Raw genomic sequence first — 24,642 nt, forward strand, 5'->3', positions numbered from 1 at the left:
ACACACACACACACACACACACACACACACACACACACACTCTCCAAACTCCCATCTACAGATGAAACAGAGCGTCACACTCAGTGCAGTGGGAGAGAGCAGATTGTACAGACCAATGGGACAGAGAGGGAGAGAGAGAGAGGTGGGACCCAGAGTTTGTTTGCTTTCCATTTTTCTGCCATCAGACAACACAAGACTGTTCTCTTTTGTGCCAGTCGATACGTCGGCAGTATCTATCTATTGCATCAATATGCTTTGGTTTGGAGGTTTAATAGTTTGACTTGCCATGAGCAGAGGTGGTACTGTGACACGGAGCAGTGATTTTGGCAGGCCTGTCATACTGGAGCGGTTGTTAATCAGGGTGCAGAATTAATACCAGCTGCCACCCACATGATGAAAGTTTTGATTTGCATATGCACGATGCAGATTAGCATTCGTCTTCATCATGTCCGTCTGACACTTTTATTGGGGGGGGGATTATACTCTTTGTGTCGCTGCTATATAGCCAATAGGGCTGCAACAAATGATTATTTTTATTATCAGTTCATTTGTTGAATATAAAAAGTGAAAATGCAAGAAAATATTTGGCAGTTTTGGATCATTAAAAGACCTGTTAGCCACAGTATGATTTTATAAAATCCCTGCAGAGACATAAAGTGTGTATTTTTTTGCATTCCATCAAGTAAATGATTACTTTTATTTATGATCATTTTCCTTTATATATATATACACACATTTTAAGTCCTGAAAATGTATTTGTTTGGTAAAAAAAAAAAAAAAAGCTGAAATTGGCTGATGTATTTTGGGAGAGTGGAGAATCAGCCAGATGTTTTGTCCCCATGTCCACTGCTACAAAACCAAAAAGCACAAAACAGCCCGCCTCCTGTGCTGCTGGTAGGGCTAATTGATCTCATACATAACAGAAAACACTCTGCACCATCTCATTGTGTCATTGCACCGGATTATAGCTGTGGAGCACGTAATGTTCCTGTTGCACAATACAGCTGCGGTTCCTAAACTTTTGATTCTGCAGGGACCAGAGTAGAGACACGGTGGATATACCTCACTGTATTCTACAGTTTTGAGACTGAACATGGGACAAAACAATGTGCTTTATCATTCATTTTGGGACTGTGCCATATTCATTTTGGGACTGTGCCATCGGTGGCAAATAATGGTTAAAGTATACACATTGTGCTGCACAGGCACATTTATGGAGGTGAAAGCAGAAAGCTATGCAGAATAAAGAATACAAATCATGCATGTTGAGTCCCATTATATACATAAAGTCACAATATAAGACACAATTATGAAATAATGTGTCCAATTTGAATTCAGTGCAACACAACTATAATATTATAAGATACTTAAGTCCAAATTTTTACTTTCTCAGTCAAAATCATGACACTTGTTCAACATATTGACGTACCATGAGCACGTTTTTTTGTTATTATCACGTCAAACTTTTCATGGAGCTATAGGCATTTTCTTTTCTCTTGGTCTCACACGTCCCTGAAAACGTTCACAACGTGTTTACAAGAGGACAACTAATTATGAAACCTAACGCACCTTGCTTTAATCATTTACTTCGAATTCAGCTCCACACACACACGCACACACACACACACGCGTGCGCGCTTAAATTACACACTTAAATTATGGAAACGACGCTGCAAAATAAGTAGAATTTCAACTTCGAACATGTACCAACTGGGATTCGACTTGGTTTTAAAGGCGTGAATTGAAAGGGTTGTCATTGGCCGCTTCTAACCTATCACCTGCGGTTCATTTACTAATTGATTACTTGATTGAACGCACCCTCGCACAACCTCTCACTTAAGCCCGAGCTGTCCGCTCACCTTGAAGGCGACGTCGTAAAACTCTCCGCTGTTGCTGATGGACGGTCTGCTGGGATAAACCAGTGCGGAAGACGGAGCGGCGGCGGCGGCCAGACCTTTCCCCGTCCTCCCGCTGCCCGGCGACGCCTTGGGGCTCCTGGAGCTCCCTTTGCCTTTCACTGCCTTCTTCCTGGACATGGCTCCGACAACCTGTTCGGCTCCGATGGGAGAGTGAGGAGGAGAGTTCGAAACGCACGAGACGTTCTCAAAGCACCTTTCCTTTTCGGAGTTGTGGTCGAGGCGAAATAAGTTCACCTGTGCGTCAAAATCATGACTGTGCGTAAAGCGTAAATTGGAGACGGTTTAACGGACAAATGCTGGCTATAACTCGAAACAGCTGTTGTCCCGGTGGTGCAGCCGGATGACTATAAATCTGGTTCACAATGTAAACAGCTCTCACTCCTCCCTCTCTCGTATTGTGATGTTGGGAGCGCATGCAGGCATGGTTGTTTCAGTGCGTTTATAGGGAAAATCCACCCTAAAACGGAAATAATATACTTTTACAACAATGTTTTACAATCAGTTAATACCCCCCCCAAAAATACTGTCTCTCTAAACTGGGGATAAGAACACTCAACTGACGATGTGACATTTCTGATGCCACAGTTTTGATGATAATCAACGATTGGTAGACAGTAAATATGTATAATTATTCTAAATCCAAATAAATATCAGCTGACAATGTACTCTCTGGCGGCTGGTATGTAGATCCCATCACTGCCCAATATATTATGTAAAAACTGAGTTATGCAGTATAATAGAAAACAATTTAATTTCTAGTGTTGGGGTGTATTTTTCTTTTAAAGGCGCAGGTCTGTGTGTCAGCGTGTCAATGGGAAGCTTTACATTTTCTCCAGACATTTTGAAATACAATGCTGCATTAGTCCTCAATATCCAGACTACTCCCTCTGCCTTCTGGGTAACGGTGCACAAGTGCAGCAGACGTTCAGCAGGCAGGCGTGCTGTAAAATGAGGGCCTTTAAAGATCAATGGAGTGTTTCCAGTGTGGCCAGCAGGTGCATGCTTTACACGGTAAATGGACTTGTACTTTTTTAGCACTCTTCTAGTCTTCAGACCACTCTACATGCTTTTAACACTACGTCATTCACCCATTCTGGTTTTCCTGCTTGCAACATTTGTATTTTGGTTTACATGACTCCCAAGTGAATGTCAAATGTGCTAAAGCCATTACGAAATTTAAGGCATTCGTTAGTACCTCCACATGGCCCTAAACATGGCAACGGCTGAGCAGCCAGCGGCGCTAACAGTGTTACCAAAGCAAATAGCTGCTTGCTGCTGTATTATTACCTCTGGAAAGAAGAAACCGTTCACTAAGAAGTTCGCTGCATCAACATAAAAAGGTGAACATATGTCACTGTCGAGTTTGCTGTCTCCAAGTGGCCAAACAAATGTTATTGCAGGTTTAAAGGGGGAAAAAAACAAAAAAAAAAAACTTCTTTTAATTTAGAGCCCAACCTCTCGTGGAAGGCACTGACTTTACATTTTAAAAGAAAAGCTGTCATTTTTCCCATTAATGTCAATACAATCTAATGGAGCCGGCATCGAGGGGTCCTTAGAGGATCTGCATAGGGCGACTCGGCAACAACTTGAGGAGGTTGCAGCTTGTTTGCGTGGAAAGCCGAGTGTAAATGAAAACTAACCGTTTCGGGTTGCAAAAAATGTGCGTCCAAGAGAAAGCCGGCTCTCTGTAGCTACCCGATTGTGTGAAAACACCACATGAGTCACTCCGTATGTTTAACGCAGCTTGCAGTCATTGTCCTGCATCAGCTGTGACGATGCATACTATATAGAGCATTTTACGCAACCACGAACAGAGGACGGTCTGTCCACTGCACTGGTGACTCACTGGAGCGTCTTCTTCTGCAACAATCCCCCCTTTAGTTAGAAGCCTCCACACCTGAGAGCTGCCCTGTACAACCAGCAGCCATTGGGCGGATGACTGACTTGTCGATTTGTCTTGATGGCTGTGATCAAACCAGTCTTTGAGCACTGCTGCCGCCCACACTTTTAATATTATATCAGAGGAACCCAGGGAAAATGGTGATCCGGCGTGCGTGATCTGTAAGTCAACCATCAAAGTCACACGAAAGCTGCGAAAAGCGATTCTGCGGGGGAAATGTATTTGCAGTCCGAAGGCGGGGAGCACAACAAACGGGACGCAGAGACGTTTGATGAGGAGGCTATTAAAAAAAGCCCATACTGTGAGAGCTGCATCGTCGAAACAACACTGAGGACCACGCACACCCATCCACCACTGATGATAGTGATCGGAACCTAGCCCTGTTTCTTTACCCTTCGAATCATTTTTCACTTCATATGATCACGGAGTCCTAGAGTTCAATATTGAATAAATAAACACATTTAGAAATAATCGTGTGTGTGTGTGTGTGTGTGTGTGTGTGTGTGTGTGTGTGTGTAGGATTTGGCGACAGTGACATCGGTGGGGTTGCACATTGCAACCAATGGAAACTTCTCCCGTGCGGCTGATGTGAAAACGCAAATGGCCCTGTCTGGAGCCAGTGGTTGGTTTGTCCATTTTGGGCTACTGTAGAAACATGGCGGTGCAACATGGCGGATTCCATGACGATGAGCCGCTCCATTTCCGGTGATAACACAAAACATGCATTTATATATTCCATTTCTGCCAATAGATCCCTACTAAACGCTACACGTGGCTCCTTTAAGCCAGCAAGCACCCATTGGTAGAGCAACGATATCAAATCAGAGACATTCACGAGTCAGAGGAGGGTTTGATACATTAGGAAGACAAATATTCAAAATATGTTTCCATATATTTGCAGACATTATTATTTGGGACAAATATATATGGTTTTGCTGGGTAAAATGTTATTGGCATAACGGACAGAAGGGACGTACACAACACCAGACTCAGTGCAGGTCGATTAACTTTGAGGAGCAGTGATGAATGCCGCAGTGAACCACAAAGCCCAGATGGATGAATGAGCTGGAGAACGGCACCATCCAGTGTCCTCCTCCCGTCACTAGAACTCCATGTTAATGAAAACATTTCGTACACACTTTTCCTTTTATTTTTAATTTCTGATTGGTTTTTCTTCATAATCAACTCAAACCTTCTCATTTAAATGAGCTTTATTGTCAAATATACTCACCTGATTCCATACACATCTGCCTAGGACTGATTATATTTAATCTAAATATCAGTAGTTGTGGTGATGGAGCCAATTAGAGATTGGTTGGTATAAATAGTGCTGGTGAGACAAATTCCCTTTGTAAAGCCATTTCAGAGACAATTGATAAATATCTGGATGTCAACAGCCTGTCGGGCATTAAAAAGCTCAAAGATATGGAAACGTGACTTTTTTTTTTGCATTTGAGTACACTGGCGTCTACTAGTGAAATCAGTTTCACCTTTGATGTAAATGATCCCTTTATGATCCAGTTTGAGTTGTGAGGGTAAAGTCCCACTTATTGAACTAAATACACCCTCAATTGCAACTGATCTCAACTTGGAAGACAGTAAACAGTCTGAGGGTAAAGAAATCCAGAAAACAGAAGAGGGCAGGAATCATGAAAAGGCAAGCACACAAGAATAGAGGCAGGATGCTGCAGCGGCACAACGGACAATGTGTCAAAGGAAGAGAGGCCAGTGTATGAACACAGCGGGGCTGATGAGGGACAGGTGAGGCTTGATGTGAGGAAAAGGTGGAACAGACTGAGTGCACCTGGTGAAAGTCGACGTCTGGAACGTTCCATCAAAAGATTATACCTCCAATTTAGCATTGAACGGCTAAAAACATAGACTCACGAAGACTAAAGATCTTTTCTTCTTTGTTCCACACGTTCTGTCACCTCATTGAAAATGTGGTGTGTGTGTTGTGCTAGCAGCGGCTAACGTAGCCCTGTCTAAACCCCCAGCTGAGCGGGTCAATGCGAGGCGACACAGAAACAGTCCTGAAATGTTTTGCCCCGACACTCCTCATCAGAGGGGAAAGGTTGAAGGGAAATCACAATTTAAATTGAAGCAGCTTTAATGTTGAAACGTTAGTCAAGTCACATTCAATACTCATTGTTTTTGTGTGATACACGGGGCAGTAATGTATTTGTGATTCATGGATTCATTCCTTTAATGAAACCTTGAAAAGCATCACATTATTTGAGTAAATATTAGGTTTTATGAAGCAGTTCTTCATGACATATGGAAAAAAAAAAAAACACCTGATAGCATCCGTGGTCCTTTAAACCTGTGTTCCACACCAGCGACACCGCACTGAATACGACCTCTCTCTCCACCACTGCAGACCTCAGGTCCCCCCCCCCCCCCTGATACTGTAGTCAGGCGTCATGGCTCTAGCTCCTGCCTGGCGCTACGTGCGGGTGGGGCCAGCTCCGGGACTGGAAGTAGCCTCTCAGTCCTTCCAGGTCCACGGGAGGGAAGTAGGCTCCGATGTGTTTTCTCAGCCACCACTTCCCCTCAGCCGCGCTGCTGCTGCCCGGCTGGCTGAACTTGTACCTGAAATGTTCCCCTCGAACCCACCTGAGGAGGACACGGAAAGGAGTGGTGTCCCGTGAAACAAAAAGGCATTGCAACCATCATCATCTGGTCTCATTGAAGCCAGTTTTTTTTCCTCTCAGGACAAATGACACTATTATTAATATTTCTAACTATAGGTAGACAGCATATTGTCCTAACAAATTCAGCTACATATTTCAGTTTTTGTATTGGAGCAAAAGAGGGACTATGTGCTCATTGCTTCACCAGAGGGCGCTATAGCACAGAGAATAACTCATGAGCAGTATGAGTTTGTCATTTGATTGCTGCCAACATTTAACAACAGGTAGCAAACCAGAGCTTGATCACAAATAGGACAAATGTTTGCTGAGGTGAGGTTGATGTGGACATGAAGTGCTTTATGCTCTGCAGAAGGATCTTTTCGCTCTGGCTTTACCTGGGAGTGTCTCTGCCTTGGAAGGGGTTGCGGTCGAGCAGCGAGAGGACCGCGCTGTCGTTGGACAGCAGACGTCCCGCTATGTGGATCACCCACTCACTCTGCTCGTAGGTCTGCACGGAAACACGGAGACAAGGTGTTAAAGGAAAGGAATAGGAAGTGAGCCACAGGGAAGGAGACACAGGGTGTGAAAGATGTGGATTTAAGGAGGCAGGGAGAGACGGAGGGTGTGGTAAGAGTCTCTGAGGATGAATAATAAAGAATAAGACTGACAGATGGAGACTGACAGAAGATAAGAAACAGAGAAAAACAGATAGACTGACTATTCCAAAAGTCTCCTTATTTTTAGTACCTGACACTACTGCCCCCTAGTGGCTTGACATGCTTAATGCCACATAGGATGATAGACCAGCTAAACTCATTCCTCTATTTGTGTTTTTTCCTAGTTAACTTCATATTATCAGAGGCAACAGGGTGTTTTTTTGAAATGGAAATCTTACATCTAAAAAGGTACTGATTAATGGCATCCGTTTTGGCACTAATATCAGCCAAATCCTATGTCCACGTACAAAAATACAGCCAAGTGACTTTGATTTTTAGGCCGGTGGTAGACTTCACTCCGCACATCAACTCCCGCAGTGTCTCACCTGGAAGGCAGCAAACCACATGAGCCAGTCCAGCCGGTAGTGGTACGGTGATAGGATGCATGGCCGCCGGTAAATGTCCCCCGGCTTACACAGGAACTGGTACTCCTCCCACAGCGCCTCAGGGTCCTTGGGGTCCCGGCTCAGAGTGCCCTGGAAAATCACCTCGGTCCGCTCCTTGGTGATGCTGGACAGATGTTTGGGGAGGAATTCGGTTAAAGTGCGGACGCTGATTTGTAAAACAACACTGAACGCTTCATAAACCGAGGGGAAGTGGGTAGAAGGCTGCAGAGTGGATGTGTACGTATGCAAGACTGCAGACATGTAGGACAGCATTTAAAAGTGCAGATGCCTTTACGTGCACAATTTTCAAATGTGTAAAAGGACGTGTGTAATGGCAGCAGGAATGTGGCATAATGGTCTGATCTCCATCCTCAGAGCTGCAGTTTGTTGCATCCTCCCCCCCACGCTAATTTTTCTTAGTGTTGGGTGGGGAGGGGTTCTTCCATGAAAACCTTTTTCTCAGAATTCTGAGATATTATTCTCTTCAATTCAGAGAAACAAGAGAAGACTTTTCTTAGAATAATGAGATAATAATCTCACTAATCCAGAAAAATAATATATAACATTCATTTTAGCTGCTTTTCAGGCCGATCCACAGATACCTAGTCCAACCTCATGAACCTGAGCGTCCCGTACCTGCCAAAGGCCCCGTAGGTGTTGACGATGCGCAGCGGGTCGAAGGACGTGTTCATCACCTGCCTGGAACTCAACAGGTTCATCACCACCGGAATGCTCAGGCAGCCAATCAGAACGCCCAAAGAGATGTTCACCACCCGGCGTATCAACATACCTGTAATGCATACCATATGTACGTACACACACACACACACACACACACACACACACACACGCGCGCGCACACACACACACACACAAATACAAAGAGTGGAATAGCATGAATCAATGGACAAACTGCAACATTAGTCATCACACTCTGTCTAGACACTGCTCTTAGACAAATTGAACAAAATTGCAGGTCTTGTTTTGCATGAAGAAGGTACTACAGCATTTTGTTTACTTTGTTGACTATTAGAGAAACATTCCATCTCACGTTTCCAGTCCACCATTTCAAAATGAGACTGAGGGGCTCAGGGGAAAAACAGCAATTACAGCTTACATCAAGGCGACATATACTGTACGTGTGTCAGTGTCTGGCTGGTTTGCGTGCATGTGAACAGAATTAGTGCTATTAAGCGTGTAAGTCTGTGCGTATATGTATAAGTGATGACTTCAACACTTCCTCGGTGGAAGGGGTTTGAGCTGTTGGATCACGGGACGGCTGGTATTGACAAACGCTGGCTAAAAATAAATTTAAAAAAAAAAGAAAAGTCAATATCAGTTTAAGTGTAGACTATGTTTAGAATATTTACACCACTTAACCTTGCCGTCGGACAGTTCTTCCGATGGGGAAGCCGTTATCTATGCTCTCTTCAAAAGCCACAAGGCTCCTTTGACAAAAACAGTCATTTTTACCTCGCAGAACATGGAAGTTGCTGGTCTACCGCTGCCTCGATCCGTTAGTTAGGTTGTGTTATTTTGGGACTTTGGTGAATCTGAACTGACCCTTTAAAACACCAAAGTCAAACAATAACACTAACTAACTCACCGATCGAGGCAGCGGTACACCAGCAAAAAATTCTGTTTTTGTCAAAGGAGTCCAGTGGCTTTGAACAGCGCAAAGGGCTGTCTGATGGCAAGGTAAAGCAGTGATTCTACACTTAAACTGATTTTTTTTTTTAGGTGGCTGAAATATGTTTTGCTGGAACAGCACATTGCTTAGCTTACGTGCTGGTGGAAGAGTGACACAATCCCACTTCAAAACAAGCTGAACTATCCCTTTAAATGGCCACTTTGCTTTGTGAATTACTCTCACACAAATAACATCTAGGAGTCCTAAAGCTAGGACAGACGTGCGTTATTTTGAGGAGTTGTCTCCCTACTTTTGGCCTCATGTTGTTTCGTGAGTACCTTTGGTGGGTTTGGGAGTGCGTCCAGCTGAAGCCTCATTCTGCAACTCGAGCACTGCCCTCTTGGCTCCACCTCGAGAGTGAAACAAGAAGCCCAGCGATGCGTCATCAAAACAGGCCAGACTGGGAACAATGGTCAGCCAGTTAAGGAAACTCAGGTTCCCACTCACTATCAGAACCACCTATAGCACAAGAGACAAGGCCGAGTGGAGAGACACACAGGTGGTACACAAAACATCACAACAAAATAACTGGTGGATTCATTGCATTGCATCACTTTAGCAGTATGAAGCAAGTTAGGTACTGACTTATTTTGAGCCATGCAAAGTCAACTACAACAACATGAGCTCTGATACCCACTGCACATGATGCGCACGTTAAATGTAAGTGCACAGCGGCACATAATTCAATTTAAAAAATGGTTAAATGTAATAAAACATCTCCTTTAATCAGCCAGTAAGCATGTTTCATGTATTAACATTTAATGCTATGACTGGTCCTAAAGCAAGAACGAAGATGTCCAAAAGGTAGAGGAGTAAAACTCTCAATCCAATGTCTGGCTCTGTAGAAATACAGGCTTTCCCTCACAAGACGCCGTCATTGACGGCGAATGGGTGAAAAGTGCGAGTTACCTGGAACAGGATCTGGACTGCTCCGTTGAACGTTCGCATCCTCCTGCCCAAGAAGGTGAAGAGCGGGAAGATGAGCTCGATGAGGTGGTTGGAGAGCGTCTCGAAACGATGGATCCACCACGGGGAGCAGTGCAGGTAGTAGGACATGGGGTTGGGAACTGGCTGGGTCTGGGAGACGGAGGGAAAGAGAATGAACATGGACGACAGTCAGAGGAGAGAAACGCAAAACCCAGACTATCTTTAAGCTTCTGCTGGTGCCAGAGATGGCCTTTAAGCTTCTGCTGGTCCCTTTGTAGCAGCAAGTGTCAGAAAATGAGGAGTTTGTTAATATCATGTCCTTCAATCCGTGGGTTTTAGTTCCATGCATGTATGCATAAAAGTTTAAAACCTGTTCCATACATTTTATTAAACGTGGACTTCTTCTACTGCTTAAAAATGCACGTTTTCTCAGCTTTACTTTGGCGATGAAATATTGCCTGAGCCCAGGATGGAGAGAGGAAACATTTCCATGTCTAAATATAGGTGGAACTTTATGTAAATTAAGGTAACCCGACCCACACACACACACACACACACACACAAAAAAACCCTCGCACAGAGCTGTGCAGTGTACGTATGATTACGTGTGTGTGTGAGATGTGGTCGTATGCAAACCGTGTAACAGCTGGACATGCAAATAGTGTCCGGTGAGGTGGTGAAAAATAAATACGGCACAGAAATAGCTGGTGTGGAAAAGAAAACAAGACACTGGCACACTAGTCTGTACTCTAATTGTTTTTTATGGAATGGAAGAAAAAGAAATGGCGAGGTGGGGGGGGTATTTAACCTGTAGCTCACCGAACCACCCCTGGAAATTTAAGGGCAAGGAGCCTGCAACCACAGGCGACCAAACAACCCCCACCTGGCCCGCGAGCTAGCTGCGCTACAACAAACAAACCCAAGCAAACAAAACGCCGCCTGTGCCGAAACACACCCAACGCAAGAGGGGATCTGAAAGAGAGCAGTGTGTCAGAAGGGGGTTAATAACGCCTCACCTGGCGCCAGCGGCTTCCGGCTCTCCGTATATATGTGTGTGTGTGTGGGTGCCTGTAAATCTGCATTACCCCCAATGCCGTTGACAGTTGAGGTCGGAGAAACTGACCCAGCATGGAATAAGGTCCATCATGAAATACGATTTGTCAGGAGACAACATCTTCTAAACGCACAACATTTCTCTGCATTTTAAACACCTGTCAGTGTGCAGTTAAAAAGAATCGCCTTCGCATTTCAGAGGTGAATTCGTACTTAAGCTGAAGCCACGTTTTGTAGCTTTTGGAAGTAAATGTGGCCACGCACGGCAATTCAAGGATGAGGGTAAATGTTGAAATGTAGTATTTGACTTCCATTTGTGAAGTGGACATGCTAATCTGCTGAATGGGTAATAAAGGGCAAAACCTACTGTAGACGCCTACTGCTGTATAGCTGGATTACAAGTAGGACAGACGTGCACAAGGACACAATAAAGCAAACCACAACACACACACAGGCATGAGACACAGATATGTATATAAATCACAGTAGAGTACATTGAAAGCCACACCATACTGACTTACATGTGAACATATCCAGCTTACGTTTTGATGTTACACATGATTCTCATCATTATATTACATCAAATAAGTTAGTGGTAATGCTGGCCACTAACCACTGCTGCTCCATTTTAAACATGAACAACATAGACAACACAATTAGGTCTTTGGTTCCTTTTAGCCATTGGAATTTGGAATGAATGCATCAGTTACGTTTTGTTTTATTGAGTAAACTTTCACTGAAAGACTCGATGTGCCCCAGAGATTCCTTCACCACTGCATAATTACAGTGGGTCGCTCTGCCTTACAGAGTTACAGTCATTTAGGCTGGTTTCAGAGAGGACTTTCAATGTCCTCAGATATTCATGGTCCCCAGAGGATGAACCCCACTGACTTTGGTGATCACTTTTTTTTCTAGCGACAGCATGAGGTTGACATTTTTCTGTTTTAATGTCTCGACAAGTACAGGATGCATGAAATTTGCGACAGATATTAAAGTTAATGAAACTCAATTGTAATGACTTTGGTGACCCTGTGAAATATCTCAACATCTATTACATGGGTTGGCATCACATTTTGTACAGACATGTATGCCCCCCTTACAATGAATCTTACTGACCTTGATGATCCTGACTCTTCCTCCAGCACCACCAGGAGGTGTTTTTTTAAATATTGACATATCTCAACAACTACTGGATGGATTGCCGTGACATGAATGAGGATAAATTGTAAAAACTTTGACCCCTTGACCTTCCATCTACCGCCATCATCAAATTTCTGTTCATCCAATACTTTGGTTTATGACCAAATACCTGCAAAGCTAAGCAGGAGTATCCGTTTCTTTTGCTTATAACATAGTTGCTCGGCCCTCAATCATACAATGGCTCCCTAAAATTGACACTCGGTCATCAAATTGTTGAGAAACCCCAGTTTATAATCCCTTAAAACAAAGCAAAGGTACAGACTTTGTGACTCACTATGATAATCTACACAATGCACAGCGGGGAATCTGCATATACAGAGAGCAACCAAAGAATGAATTTGCCTGTTCAGTCCGTTTCATTTGATTAATTATCAGAGAGGACAGAGACCGTTTGGTATTTTACAAGAAATAGAGATAATGAATTAGAGCAGAGGACAAAATATCCCACCACATATTACATTTTACAAACCCCCCGGGGATGACAATCATTTAGTGATTTCCATGGAATTAGCAACGCTAAAACTGTTTCAATTGGAGGGGGGGGGGGAGGGGGGGTGAATTGCAGTAGATTTACAATGCAGTGTACCAGCAAACCAAATGAATAGAAAGGCAGAAACCCTGACTGCAACAGTTCATATAATGAGGCATGTCTTTCGCGATTCCCTTCTTTAAGTAATCCAAGTTTCCATAATCTCCAGCGGCACCAGATATGCAGACCCACAGGAGCCATTGTATTGCAGTCCATCCTCCACGCCCATTGAATTTCAGACTGTGCGACTATCTACATTGTAGAGCGTAGACAGCGTATTCCCGTCTGTGTTAATTACAGAAGCTGGCCTGCCTCTGTGGCTCAGTAACGGTGGGATTTGTACAACCTCGCGGTCCGCATACGAGGTTGTTTTATTGAAACCCACGACAGCATGGTTACTGTAATGTGTTGCCCTGGTGTGGTTAGTCTGATTGAGGAGACACAGCTGTGGCACAATGTGTTCTGCATATCTGGATCAGTCTTAAGATGTTGTGATTGTCAATGAAAACAGGGCTTTTGGGAAATTTAGAGAGTCATCTTCTAAGTTATTTAGGAATCTTTGGTGCTCATGGCTCATCGATGTCTGGTATTTACTGCACTGCATTTCCCAAAAGTCAACAAGCAGCCTTGATATTCTACCTTCAGTAAAGTTCAGCTACTCTTATTTCCTTTGTGACTCACGATAACCACCCTGCTCATAAAATGTTAAAGCTTTGTTGGACTAAGTACATCTTAGCGCAGCTCTAATCAATACTTGTATGTCAATATTTGGCCAAATGACAAAGTCTATTGTGAAAGGTGTTGCTTGCAGTGATGAACTCAAAGAAAAGGAGAATGATTACTCTGCAGTTCTATATGGAGCGTTTAACATCTATCAGCTCATTGTTTTTTAATTTTACAGCCCACGACTTTGCAGTTTTGGTTGAGTCTCACCGCTCTGATCGGTGTCATTTCTGGCAGCAGCTGTTTTCAGCCAAAGAAAGCGCAGATAAACCCACTGAACACTACCTCGCCTAACTGCTGAGTCAGCGACTGGCAAGTGAACAACTACAAATTTGCTTTCCTTTTCCGTGGAAAGCACGAAAGATCTTTCAGGCTTCTCATAGGAAAGCCTGAACAGCTGACGAAAAGGTTGGTCAGCTTAATCAGTTCATAGCTGCGGCCGCGGCAGATCGAGAGCGCTCATCTGCTTCACGTACTGCATTTGTCTGGCTAACTCGATAGCATGAAACAGTGCACGCACCTCGTAGTGGTAGTCCATGCAGGTGAGGTCTCTCCAGCAGTTGTCGCCTCGGATTTTGATGAGACCCTGAAAAAGACAGAAAACATACAAACAGTTTATGGTTCACGAAGTTCAGGGCCTAATCATGCACAACGTCAACAATTTTCCAGTCAACATTCTTGCATTTAGAAATGAAATACAATCCAATAGCTGACAATGGGATTCTGCAAATGCAAGACGTCTGCTCGTTCTCACTTCTCCACCAAAGGCTGTACTCCTTTCCTCTCCATGCTTTCTTTCTTGGAGTTCTAGACTATCAAATATAGAGCCAAAACGTTGTCTCACGCTACTGAAACAATTTAATGACAAACTGTTTAATGACAACAAGTGCTATAAATCTAGCAGCCCTTATCAGTGATAAGGGTTAATCCTGCGGTCACATAGGAAAGATAATCTTTTCTTTGTCGTTGAGGGAAGACTATTCTGATACTCTGATCACCTGCACGCTACAAAGTGGACAGTCTGCCTTCAAGACCAAATCTGTAAGAACAAATTGAATCAGCTTGCTGTCTGAACACATCATGAGGTGCTCTGGCCTTCAGCACTCGGTAGCACTCTGTCCCACTGACAGAGAGGTACACACAGATAGGCAATAAGCACTAAATACTATACAGGGTGTTCTAAAAATCTGAAGAGAAATGCTTCTGTAGTTCCAGGTCTGTCTTCATTTTGGAGACTTAAATGAAATCAATAACTGAGGTAGATGACACAGGTAATTACCCCCCTTATTATCACGGAATTTATTGGGAAACACTGAATGTGTCCTCAGCTCCCAGCCTGTTTTTCACCAAATGAACTAAATAAAGCTATCCAGGACACGAGACAGTCAATATTGACACATCAGACGGCCGTACGGAATGCAGAATAAATCATCTGCTAACTCCTCTAAACAGATTTACAAAAATCATTTCACCCTGATTACGAGCTTGGCTGTTGACTGCAGCAGCTGCTGGCCGTAGATGTTGCTGATAATCCAATTCAGTCATGAGACCCTGAAATGTCAACAATTACAAGCTGACAGACCTCCGACATGAACAGAGCCCAGAGCTCTGGGGGAAAGGATTACCGACAGAGATTTAGCAAATTTCCAGGAAGAACGCTGAGATTTATATTAAGAGAGTAACAAATACTTGTCCACACTAATTTGATAATCTAAAATATATACAAACCGGTTGCTAGAAGAGAAAAAAAAGAAAGAAAAAAAAAAAAGGGAAATTCTCAATGTTCATCACTGAAAGAAGCCATGACAAATTCTGTCAGCATGACAACAATAAGTCAAAGTGAGAAGTGATTCGACTTCCAGAACAAGTGAGGTAAAGATCACAAGTTCTGTCTTCCGGGCAAACGGAGACTTCGGGAATGGAAATCGAGCAGCAGCGCTGCCATTTTTTGGAGGATAGCGTGTGTAGATTCAGCAGCAGACTAGAGCAGGTCATGGTTTTGCCATCCGTAGGGAAAAAAAACAACTTTGGCCTGTCATTATCTGTCACCGGTCTGTCTTGTGAATTGTCCATCATCAGCCCATATATAGAGAAGCAAAGGAGTGCTATATTACATCACTGAAGGTAGGGAATGACATCAATCCTTACGAATTAGGAGACACAAAAAGGTCAAAGAACCTTGACAGATTGCACCCATTACGGGCATTGATCCCGTGTTTGCAACAGCAATTAAAATAATTTAAATTTTGAAATGCCCATGTTCAATGTACGGGACCTTCAGATCTACAAGCCAAATGAAAACTACCCAACCATCCGGGCTAAGAGAAGCTAGCTCATGTTATGGCAACGGAATGCTAACACAGCGTTGGCCAATCATGCAAAGTAAATCTCCCGGTATCCAGCAAAAAGAAACCCATAACGTTGAGTTTAGTGTGTTTTAGCGTTTTTCAGCTCATTGTTTTGGTTTTGCGACCCGTAACTTCATTGTTTTTCTTCATTCTCACAGCTCCCATCTGCGTTTTCAGCCAAAGTAGACAGCCGTTATCGGTAAAACACAAATGCTAATGTTTCTTCACCTCAGATGGGTGTGAAAATAAGCAACTGTTTCCTAACATGTTCACCATATCAACCCTAAAGGTGATAATATGTCAAAGTTGTGTTTGCAGCTTGTATTTCAAAACATAGGAGAGGAAGACAAATGGAGGGAGGAAAGGATGTTTTCTTCAAGCTGTTATCCTGTTCACTCTGGTTTTAGTATTCCAGATAACTCATCTTTGAAAGTATAATCACATTAGAGCAACCATGAAACAAAACGCTTATCTTTATATGCCAGTTATTTACCAGACTGTTCCTTGTAACTTCTCATAGGTTAAAAAGAGGAACACTATATTTTTCTAAACAGGTGAGAGGCATTGTGTTGCAGCAGTAAACCAGCACCACAGGACCTCATCATCAACTACACGTGTACCTCAAAGTCACGGTCACTCCAGATATTTATCATATTAGTCAAGACACACCAGTCCATTCCAGTCGGACAGTTGTCTGCCAACACCCCGGACGAGTTAGTACGCCAGCAACACCCGTAATCCCAAAATCAATCCAATCCGCACTCACAAAACACATTCTCACGCCTACTCTAATCCCAGTTAACACCCCGAACTCCACACCTAATGCAGATGTTCCTGCCAGCAGTGAAATGTGTAATCCAATTCAAAATATCAGCGTTAGCGATTTAAACAGGAAGCTCGTAAACATTAGCAGAAAACCAGAGAAGTTAATCATTTAACTGTTTCTTCACAAGAAATGTCCTCAGGCAACTCATTCTGTGATTAGTTAAAACATCAAGAAGCCCATATTCACAGGCTTTATTATCTATTAAACAACATGATTCATCGATTAGGTTTTCAGTAAGGGAAAATGAATGCTAAACCAGTCACAGTGGTAAACATTAAACACTGTAGAAATCTCTAACCCTAACCCAGCAAGGCCAGCAGTTCTCCCCCACTTCCAATCTTTGTGCTAAGCTAAAACGATGCTAACCACGTTCTGGACATATCTTTGTACTAGACGAACAAGGATTAAATTGATATGTGCCTTCTTATGTGATCATGAAAAAGCATACAAGCATATTTCCTAAAATGTTTTTTCTCCTAGCAAATGCTATGCTATCAGTAAACGGCCAGCAAGTAAAAATAGGTGATTTGTTTTTATTAATTCAGCCTGTTGTAAAGCTTTTGGCGGCATGTTAGAAATGAAGCCCAGGTAAGTAACCCTAACAATGGCCGCTAAGCGCATCAACAGTATAAAAGCTACAGTATTATGCTGTTAATTAGCACTTTTGTCTCATCTTGCATCTCATTAGATCAGTCAGTCAGTACTGTCCAACTTCTTTCTGTGGGCATGTTGCTACAGTGTTTGTGTCAACTGTACAACTGCGTTAGTATCAACTGTTATTGCCAACAATGGCTAACCTGGCTGGAGCAAACCCCATAACACTTTACGACTTGTTGTAGCTCCTGGGACGCAGTCAACTCACATGTGAAGTCATTCCTAACAGGTAAATGGAATACAGCAAAAGACGAGAACAGGTCAAATAAAATGCTTCCATTATTATATTTGTTAGGGCTTTACTGGGACAATTAACTCACTGTAGCACTAAGTCCCATTGAGTAGACTGAGAGGCTAGAGAGGCTAACAGCCTTTAATATGATGAAGAACTTCAGTGACATGGACAGATGGTGAGAGGCTGGGGAGCCTGTAAACAAGCACACGAAAATCTATCACCCCAGCACAATAATTAAATAGCGGAACCACATCTTAAAGGGTTATTGCTACATTGACGTCCACTGAAACCTCAAGCTAATATATTTTTTGAAAAAAAAAAAAAAAAAAAAAGGTCTATAGGGCTGCATATCCATCTGCACTACTTTCCCGCTCTGCCCTTATGTAAACATGATTAATAATATTTCAGAATATTTACTGTAATCCACCACGGTCCTATAAAACCACATTAGCTACACTTTTTCATAGTTTATCGCCCGATTAGCCGGACAGGCTGATGATGCAAACAAGCTGCTGCAGCACAAATCACGGGAGCTGCTTAATGTCCCAACACAAGTCACATGACATACGAACACATTCAGCTATACTAATGGGGACACCAATTCATCTATTAATTAGCAAATACAGCTATGTGAAGACTCTTGCTTAGCATAACATATGGTCAGCAGATATTTTTATTCTATTTTTGCAGCCACATGTTGGAAATTGTTATGTTTGGGCAACCTGCTGTGCCAACACTGTGTGTGTGTGTGTGTGTGTGTGTGTGTGTGTGTGTTGGAAGTGCTGTTCTGGTGAGCCAATTCATTCTCGTATGAGGTGGTGCTTTATCTAGTTTAGCAGAGATTATTATCGAAGGTAACCAAGGAAACTGGAGCCTTTGATTCCTTCGATATTAATGGGATACTTTTCCACAACAGCATCTCATTAATGCATATTTTTAGCATTTGTGTTGAATTATTTCAACAGCTGGTTAAAAGGATAAGGGGAAGATGCAAGGACATCATCTCCACTGGAGGAGATGAACCCATTCAAACATTCAAAAATCTACACAAGCAGAACTTGCATTGTGATGCAATATCTCGTCAAGTATAACGTTGGGTTCAATTCAAATTAGGAAACAAGTAAGATAGCAGCCAACTGTAATGAACAGATGAAGTGAATGTTATGCTGAAACAGCAGACATACTGCGTGCACTAGGACTACGACAAAAGATTATTTTGTATCGTCAACTATTCTCTCAATTAATACGTTATAGTATTGAAAATATAAGTTATTTTATTCATAATTTCCTAGAGCCCAAGGTGATGTTAAATATCTTGTTTTGGCTGACAAACATAATTCAATTTATGGTAATGCAAGACATGAAAAAGCTGCATGTTTTGACATTCAAGAAGCTGATATTTAGATATATATACATATACACATATACATATATATGTATATACATATAGAGAGAGAGAGAATTGTGTTCAGCTGCTGTTACTGTCTAATTGAGTTTAAAGCTTCTAATTGTAAATAAACAGAAACATACGTTAATATGTATACATGTAGATTTCCGTTCCAAAATCTGCTGAATATTTCTGGGAACAAAAGTATTATGTTATCGGCCAAAAACTCTTTTAGTTCATCATTTTTGTCGACTTAACGTTTCCTTCCACCCTTTACAACATAAAATGCAGTCCAGCATACCATAGTCGAGGTGACAATGTTGCCTTTCTAACTTTACAACTAAACTCTCTCTGACTTTGCATCTTGCTGACAGAAATTCGGTCTCTCCAGTCAAACAGGGCTGAGGTGGTTCCGCTTGTGTTTTCAGCTCTCCACGTGGTCCTTGTAGGAAAAACCCTGCTGGATTTGTGGCGGCTGCAGTGATTGGCAGATCAAACCAAGTCGGTGGTCTAAAATTCACCATGGAGACTGTCAAACAACCAGACATGTTGTTTAGCCGACCATATATCTGGGTTGGATTTCTAAATACTGGCAGTGTTTTGTAGCAAAGCACTGCTCCAAAAGAAACGATCTGAAGTCAGGAGGACAAACACTGAAATACCCAAGGGAATTAAACTGTTGCAAACTGGCTTTATTTCTCCATGTTGGCTTGCTGGATGTATTCAGGTATACGTTTGTGTGCATGTGTGTGTGTGTGTGTGTGTGTGTGTATAAAGTACATGCCTTTCTGTTTAGACTGGACTATTATTAATGTCTGTGCTGGGTCTCCCCACAGGAAATGTGTTAGTCGAGGTGCTGGTGGCAGTGAATGGGTTTTAGGAATAAGACATGTTCTGAGTCAACTCCAATCAATTGTGTGTTATTGTGTTTGACAAGTTAAACGGCTGCTTTGAGAAGTTCTATGCAAAAAAAAAATAAAAAATCATCCAAAAATGATATCATTGCATCAGAACAGTCTCTTGTTTCAGTCCGAGAGATGCAGCCTACTTGTGTATGTAACTGTAAAGGGCTTTACTCACAGCTCCCAGCATGATGCGAACGATGAGCCATCTGAAGGTCCAGATGCAGATGAGGGAGGGGGGGCAGCGGCGGGGGACCTGGGACAGAGTCCACACCGGACACAGGAAAATGGCCAGAAATCCCGTCTCCAACAGCTGGCTCTCCCAGCCTGGACAAATAATCAGAGCATCATTTGTAAAAGTTCCTCTAGACTAAGGGACAATTTGTCACAGAGTAAATGATGCTTAATGCTATTAGCTGCACACCGAACACTCAAGCTAAACCGGATTTTTTTTGGCTATGAGTTGTTCATAACTCAGCGCAGAATATGATATACTGTAAGTAAACAGGTTGATTCTAAGGTAAACAGTGGTGGACGGGCTTTTTTTACACAGCACACTTTGCTTGGAGCTGCTTCAAACTGTTAATCATTACGAACGTGGCACTAGCGTATGTTAACATTATTGCCTTAGACCTAAATGCTCATGTCAGTAGGATAATGTGCTTGCAATGACAATGCACATGCTGATGTTTAGCAGGTGTGATAGAAGCATGCTAGCATTTGCTAATTAGATGGCGCTGGAAAAACAGAAACCAACGTCATTAGGATACATCCTGTAGAAACAATGAATGTCTGTACAAGATTTTACACCGATCCATCTAGTAGATGTGGAGATATTTCACATGATAACTGAACTCTTTGACCTGCTGGTGGCGCTAGATGAAAGGTCAGGGATCACCAGAACCAGTAGGCGTCATCCTCTGGGGACCATGAATGTCTGTATAGAGATCCATTGCCATCTTTAAAACAGTTGTTGAAATATTTCCGCCTGGTCCAAAAGTGTTGGACCAACGGAGCAACGTTGCCATTCCTACAGCCATGCTGCTAGCTTGGCAAGAAATCACACTAGAAGTGATGAGCAGAATGGAAAGTTTGAAATCTGCAGTTTGATTACAACCGAGCAAACTTCATCTGCTGATGACGACCATGTTATATGGTTGAAAGCCCCAGAAGGAATTATGGGTAGCTCGTATAAAGATTATTTAACTTGCACAATTTCTGTAAAGCGTGCTATTCCAGAGACTAATGTCCACAACAGCAAAACAAACATGTCCTCTGGTTTTTAGTCTAGACTTGGAAACAATTGTTGGAGCTTAAGTCTGCAGACTTAAAGCTGCACTGTCAGCTACAGGGTGATAATAGGTCCAAAAGAAAACAGGGAGTGAGGGTGGAAGACAGTGAGAGTTTTTAAAAAAGAGAAACAGAAGCCCACAATCCCCAACCACAGACATTGGCCCGGCGTCTCTGACTACAAAGTGTCATTAGCCAATCACAGAGCTGCCACTGACCTCGCCACTTATCTGGGCCGGAGCCCTACGTACAACCTCCCATTTATACTTTCTTAAGTCTTTCCCTTCTGCCCCCCCCCCCCCCCTTTATTATTGCGTTCATGAGTTTATTGGGTTCACTGTGTAAATAGGCACTGGCCTGCACATCAGTAGAGCAGCATTCTGTCAGCGACTGCGTTTTAACCAAAGAACTGGCTGTGAACTATTTGGGGAACAGTCATGAGAAAGCTGAGGGTGTCAGAAGCATAAAGCAGATTCATGATGTGATTGTGCTGTTTTTATTTTTAATCTTTGAGGTTAATTCCCAATAAAATCATACAACCCTACTGGAATTAAATAATAGGATGGGATAGATTTATTTTATACATATATATGTTTCTATAAACACACTCAAATTGTATCCAAACCTGAGTGTCTCACGTAAATGCTTTCTCTTACTTTCACGACTTCTATTTAACGTGGAGGAAGAAAGGAAGCGGTCCTGGATTTTGTGTTACGGTTGAAAGCTTTGAGGCACTTGGTGGCGACCGTGTTGATCACTTACCGAAGGAGTACCTAGAAAGAGAAGAAAACAAAAAGGACACGGCAATATTAAAAAAATAATAATCTGACATTTTATAACCTAATAAAGTTATTATGGTAAACCAATTCTCCCAAGAATATTCTCATTTATTTATGGCAATTAAAGCAACTTTGCGTGTTCATATTTTCTAGTATGTTCAACGTGGGAAGGAGACTCTGACAAAAAGGTGTGTCTGGCATAAATTAACACTTTGATGCACTCCTTCATGCAACAAAAGAAAAAAATAATTAATGTGCAACGTTTAAAGACTTTAAATGGGTTTTTGAAAGCTGAATCTGGCCATTTCATTTAGCAAAATTGTATACATAGAGTTCTTGTTACACAGTTTGTCATCCACATATAATCCCAGTTTATGTTTGTGCACGTCCCAGACTCACCACAGCTGTCCCACGCTGACCAGGGAGTGGTAAAGCACCCACAGCGTGACCATGACCACCATATTGGCCATTCCCGTCACGAGGACGAACGCAGACAGCGCCATCCCCCCCAGGGCGATCCCATCCAGGTTGGCATCCATGTCACTCCAGTCTAAGAGCCAGAGGACGGAGGGCGTGTAGGCGAAGGCGGCCGGGCCTATCCTTCCTCCCACGTAGCGCTTCACGCTGTTCAGGTAGCTCTTGCAGGGCATTAGGCCGTGCTCGCCTATCAGCTGCTTGTTCTGGTTGTACGCGATGCTGAACGCCACCACTGCAGAGAAGAGAGGAGACGGGGGGGGGAAATAAGATTCCATGATTCATTCAATTCATGCATGGCCACTTCTCCTGTATCGAGGCAAATCTGAGGTCAGAAAAGGGTCAAATTTAAGAGAAATTGAGCTGTGTTTTGTGGATGATGTCATTCTGGCTTCACTGGACCGTAACTCCCGATCGAGCACTGTAATCATTTGCTGCTGAGTGAGTGGGTGAGATGTGGTCGGGTGAAAGATCAGCTACAGCAAGTCAGAGAAGGGGGTTTTATCCATGCAAAACATAACTGATCTGTCTAGGTCATGGAAACGGGGGGCTGCTGGGATTCCTGAACAGGAAGTTCATTTGCACTGGGCGTTGAGGTGGTTTGCCCACAAACGTAAGACCCCAGGCAGCATATCGTTCAGGGGCCCCCGGGCATTATTGATTGGGAGGAGACTGCAGGACAAACCTTGGAAACCGTGGAGGGATTTGCATCTTCCAGCTGGCCAGGGAGCACAGGAATACTCCAAACGAGGTGGGGGAATGCTAAAAATCCTTAGACTATTTCATGTGAATGTAAATGCAGGACTTCTGCACTGGGGTTTTACTACTTTACCTAAATAAAAAATGGAAAAAAATTATATATTTAATTGCTAATGAAAAGCAACACTTCCATCACTAAATGACCACTAGTAATTAACACTGGTGCTACAGACCGAATGGTGCACTTTTAACATTGCAGAACATTGGGACAGGTGACAGCTTCAAATGAAGATAGTAAGCCACCATTTCTACACCAGCACCCTGAAAGGAGAATATGAGCAAAGCGCTAACTTATTAACTAGCTAGCTATAACTAAAATAACGACTCCGCATCTCCTGTGGACTTTAGCGGAAATGACCCACTGCTAATGAGCGCCCCACCAGTAACGTTAAACGTCAACGTGCTTACAGTAAATAAAGGCGACGGAGCGCAGCAGCACGATACGAGTGAGCCAGAAAGTCCCCGTCTGTAACGAGCGGGGTCCCTTTTCTTCCTCCGTGTCCTCGCTGCTGTCCGCTCCATGCTCCTCGCTGCGGTCGGCACACTTTGACTCCGTCTTTATGCTGTCAACACGTCTCTTCCTCACGGAGCTTTCACAAGTGCCACCGGTGGCCGCCATGTTTGCGGGGCTCCACGGTCACGTGACTACTACAACGCGGAAGTGTGTTATAATAATAATTATTATTATTACTATTCATTTAAAGATAATAAAATCATCATTATTAGTATTGGTATTATTAGCATTTCTTGCAATTCAAATCATAACTGAATAAACGAGATGAAGAAAAATGGGATTATTGAAAAACTCTTACTTTCGGGGTCTGTTGTAATAATATAAATAAATAATATAATGACAATAATAATAGGCATTGACAGGATTTTAATGTTAGACTTGCTCAAGATGGAGCTAATTTAAAGTACTTATGTATACTCTCCTGTTGCAGTGTCAATGTATGATACATTGTGAGATCATCTTGTGTATATAAGAAATACAACAAATAAAGAAATAAATGTATAGGCTACTAACTATATAGGCCTATGTATATTTAGAAGAATCGTGTATATTATTTGTCTCTTAAGTGTCGTGAGGTAGGCCTAGAAGTGTTTATCATAAAATAACATAACATTTAAATACTTAAGCAAAGTACACATTTTCTATCTCTGAACGTGGAGAAAATCAAACCCATGTATAATTGCTACTATCCGAACCAACATACAATTTTGTTTTAAATTTTCAATATAATATCGACTCTCAACAAAATCTGCCTCCTCCTGCTCCGTTATGGTAAACTAGGAGGAACTGTGGTTGTAC

At 42.7% G+C, this 24,642-nt stretch overlaps 2 protein-coding genes across 3 annotated transcripts in view; both read right to left on the bottom strand.

The window, feature by feature from the left end:
• rab26 (RAB26, member RAS oncogene family) overlaps positions 1-2,337 on the bottom strand; it is a 70,876-nt gene extending 68,539 nt beyond the window's left edge. The window contains exon 1 of the mRNA XM_031842633.1: positions 1,860-2,337. Coding sequence (XP_031698493.1) covers positions 1,860-2,036 — 177 coding nt within the window. The 5' untranslated portion in view covers positions 2,037-2,337. The remainder of the gene's footprint in view (positions 1-1,859) is intronic.
• A 2,281-nt stretch (positions 2,338-4,618) lies between these two features.
• lmf1 (lipase maturation factor 1) lies at positions 4,619-23,958 on the bottom strand. Of its 2 annotated transcripts, none has more exons than XM_031842976.1 (11): positions 23,739-23,958; positions 22,497-22,806; positions 22,081-22,091; positions 20,207-20,355; positions 14,197-14,262; positions 10,154-10,321; positions 9,523-9,703; positions 8,191-8,344; positions 7,495-7,678; positions 6,848-6,960; positions 4,619-6,435 (listed from the first exon to the last, which is right to left on the bottom strand). In XM_031842976.1, the coding sequence occupies exons 1-11, from the start codon at positions 23,947-23,949 to the stop codon at positions 6,249-6,251; spliced, it is 1,734 nt and encodes a 577-aa protein (XP_031698836.1). In that variant the 5' UTR covers positions 23,950-23,958; the 3' UTR covers positions 4,619-6,248. The 2 variants fall into 2 exon arrangements, with proteins under 2 accessions (XP_031698836.1, XP_031698837.1); XM_031842977.1 differs by lacking the exon at positions 23,739-23,958 and adding an exon at positions 23,257-23,723.
• Positions 23,959-24,642: the final 684 nt, after the last annotated feature.

Source organism: Anarrhichthys ocellatus, unplaced genomic scaffold (genome assembly GCF_004355925.1).
Source record: "Anarrhichthys ocellatus isolate YVR2014 unplaced genomic scaffold, GSC_Weel_1.0 scaffold4, whole genome shotgun sequence".
Lineage (NCBI taxonomy): Eukaryota > Metazoa > Chordata > Actinopteri > Perciformes > Anarhichadidae > Anarrhichthys > Anarrhichthys ocellatus.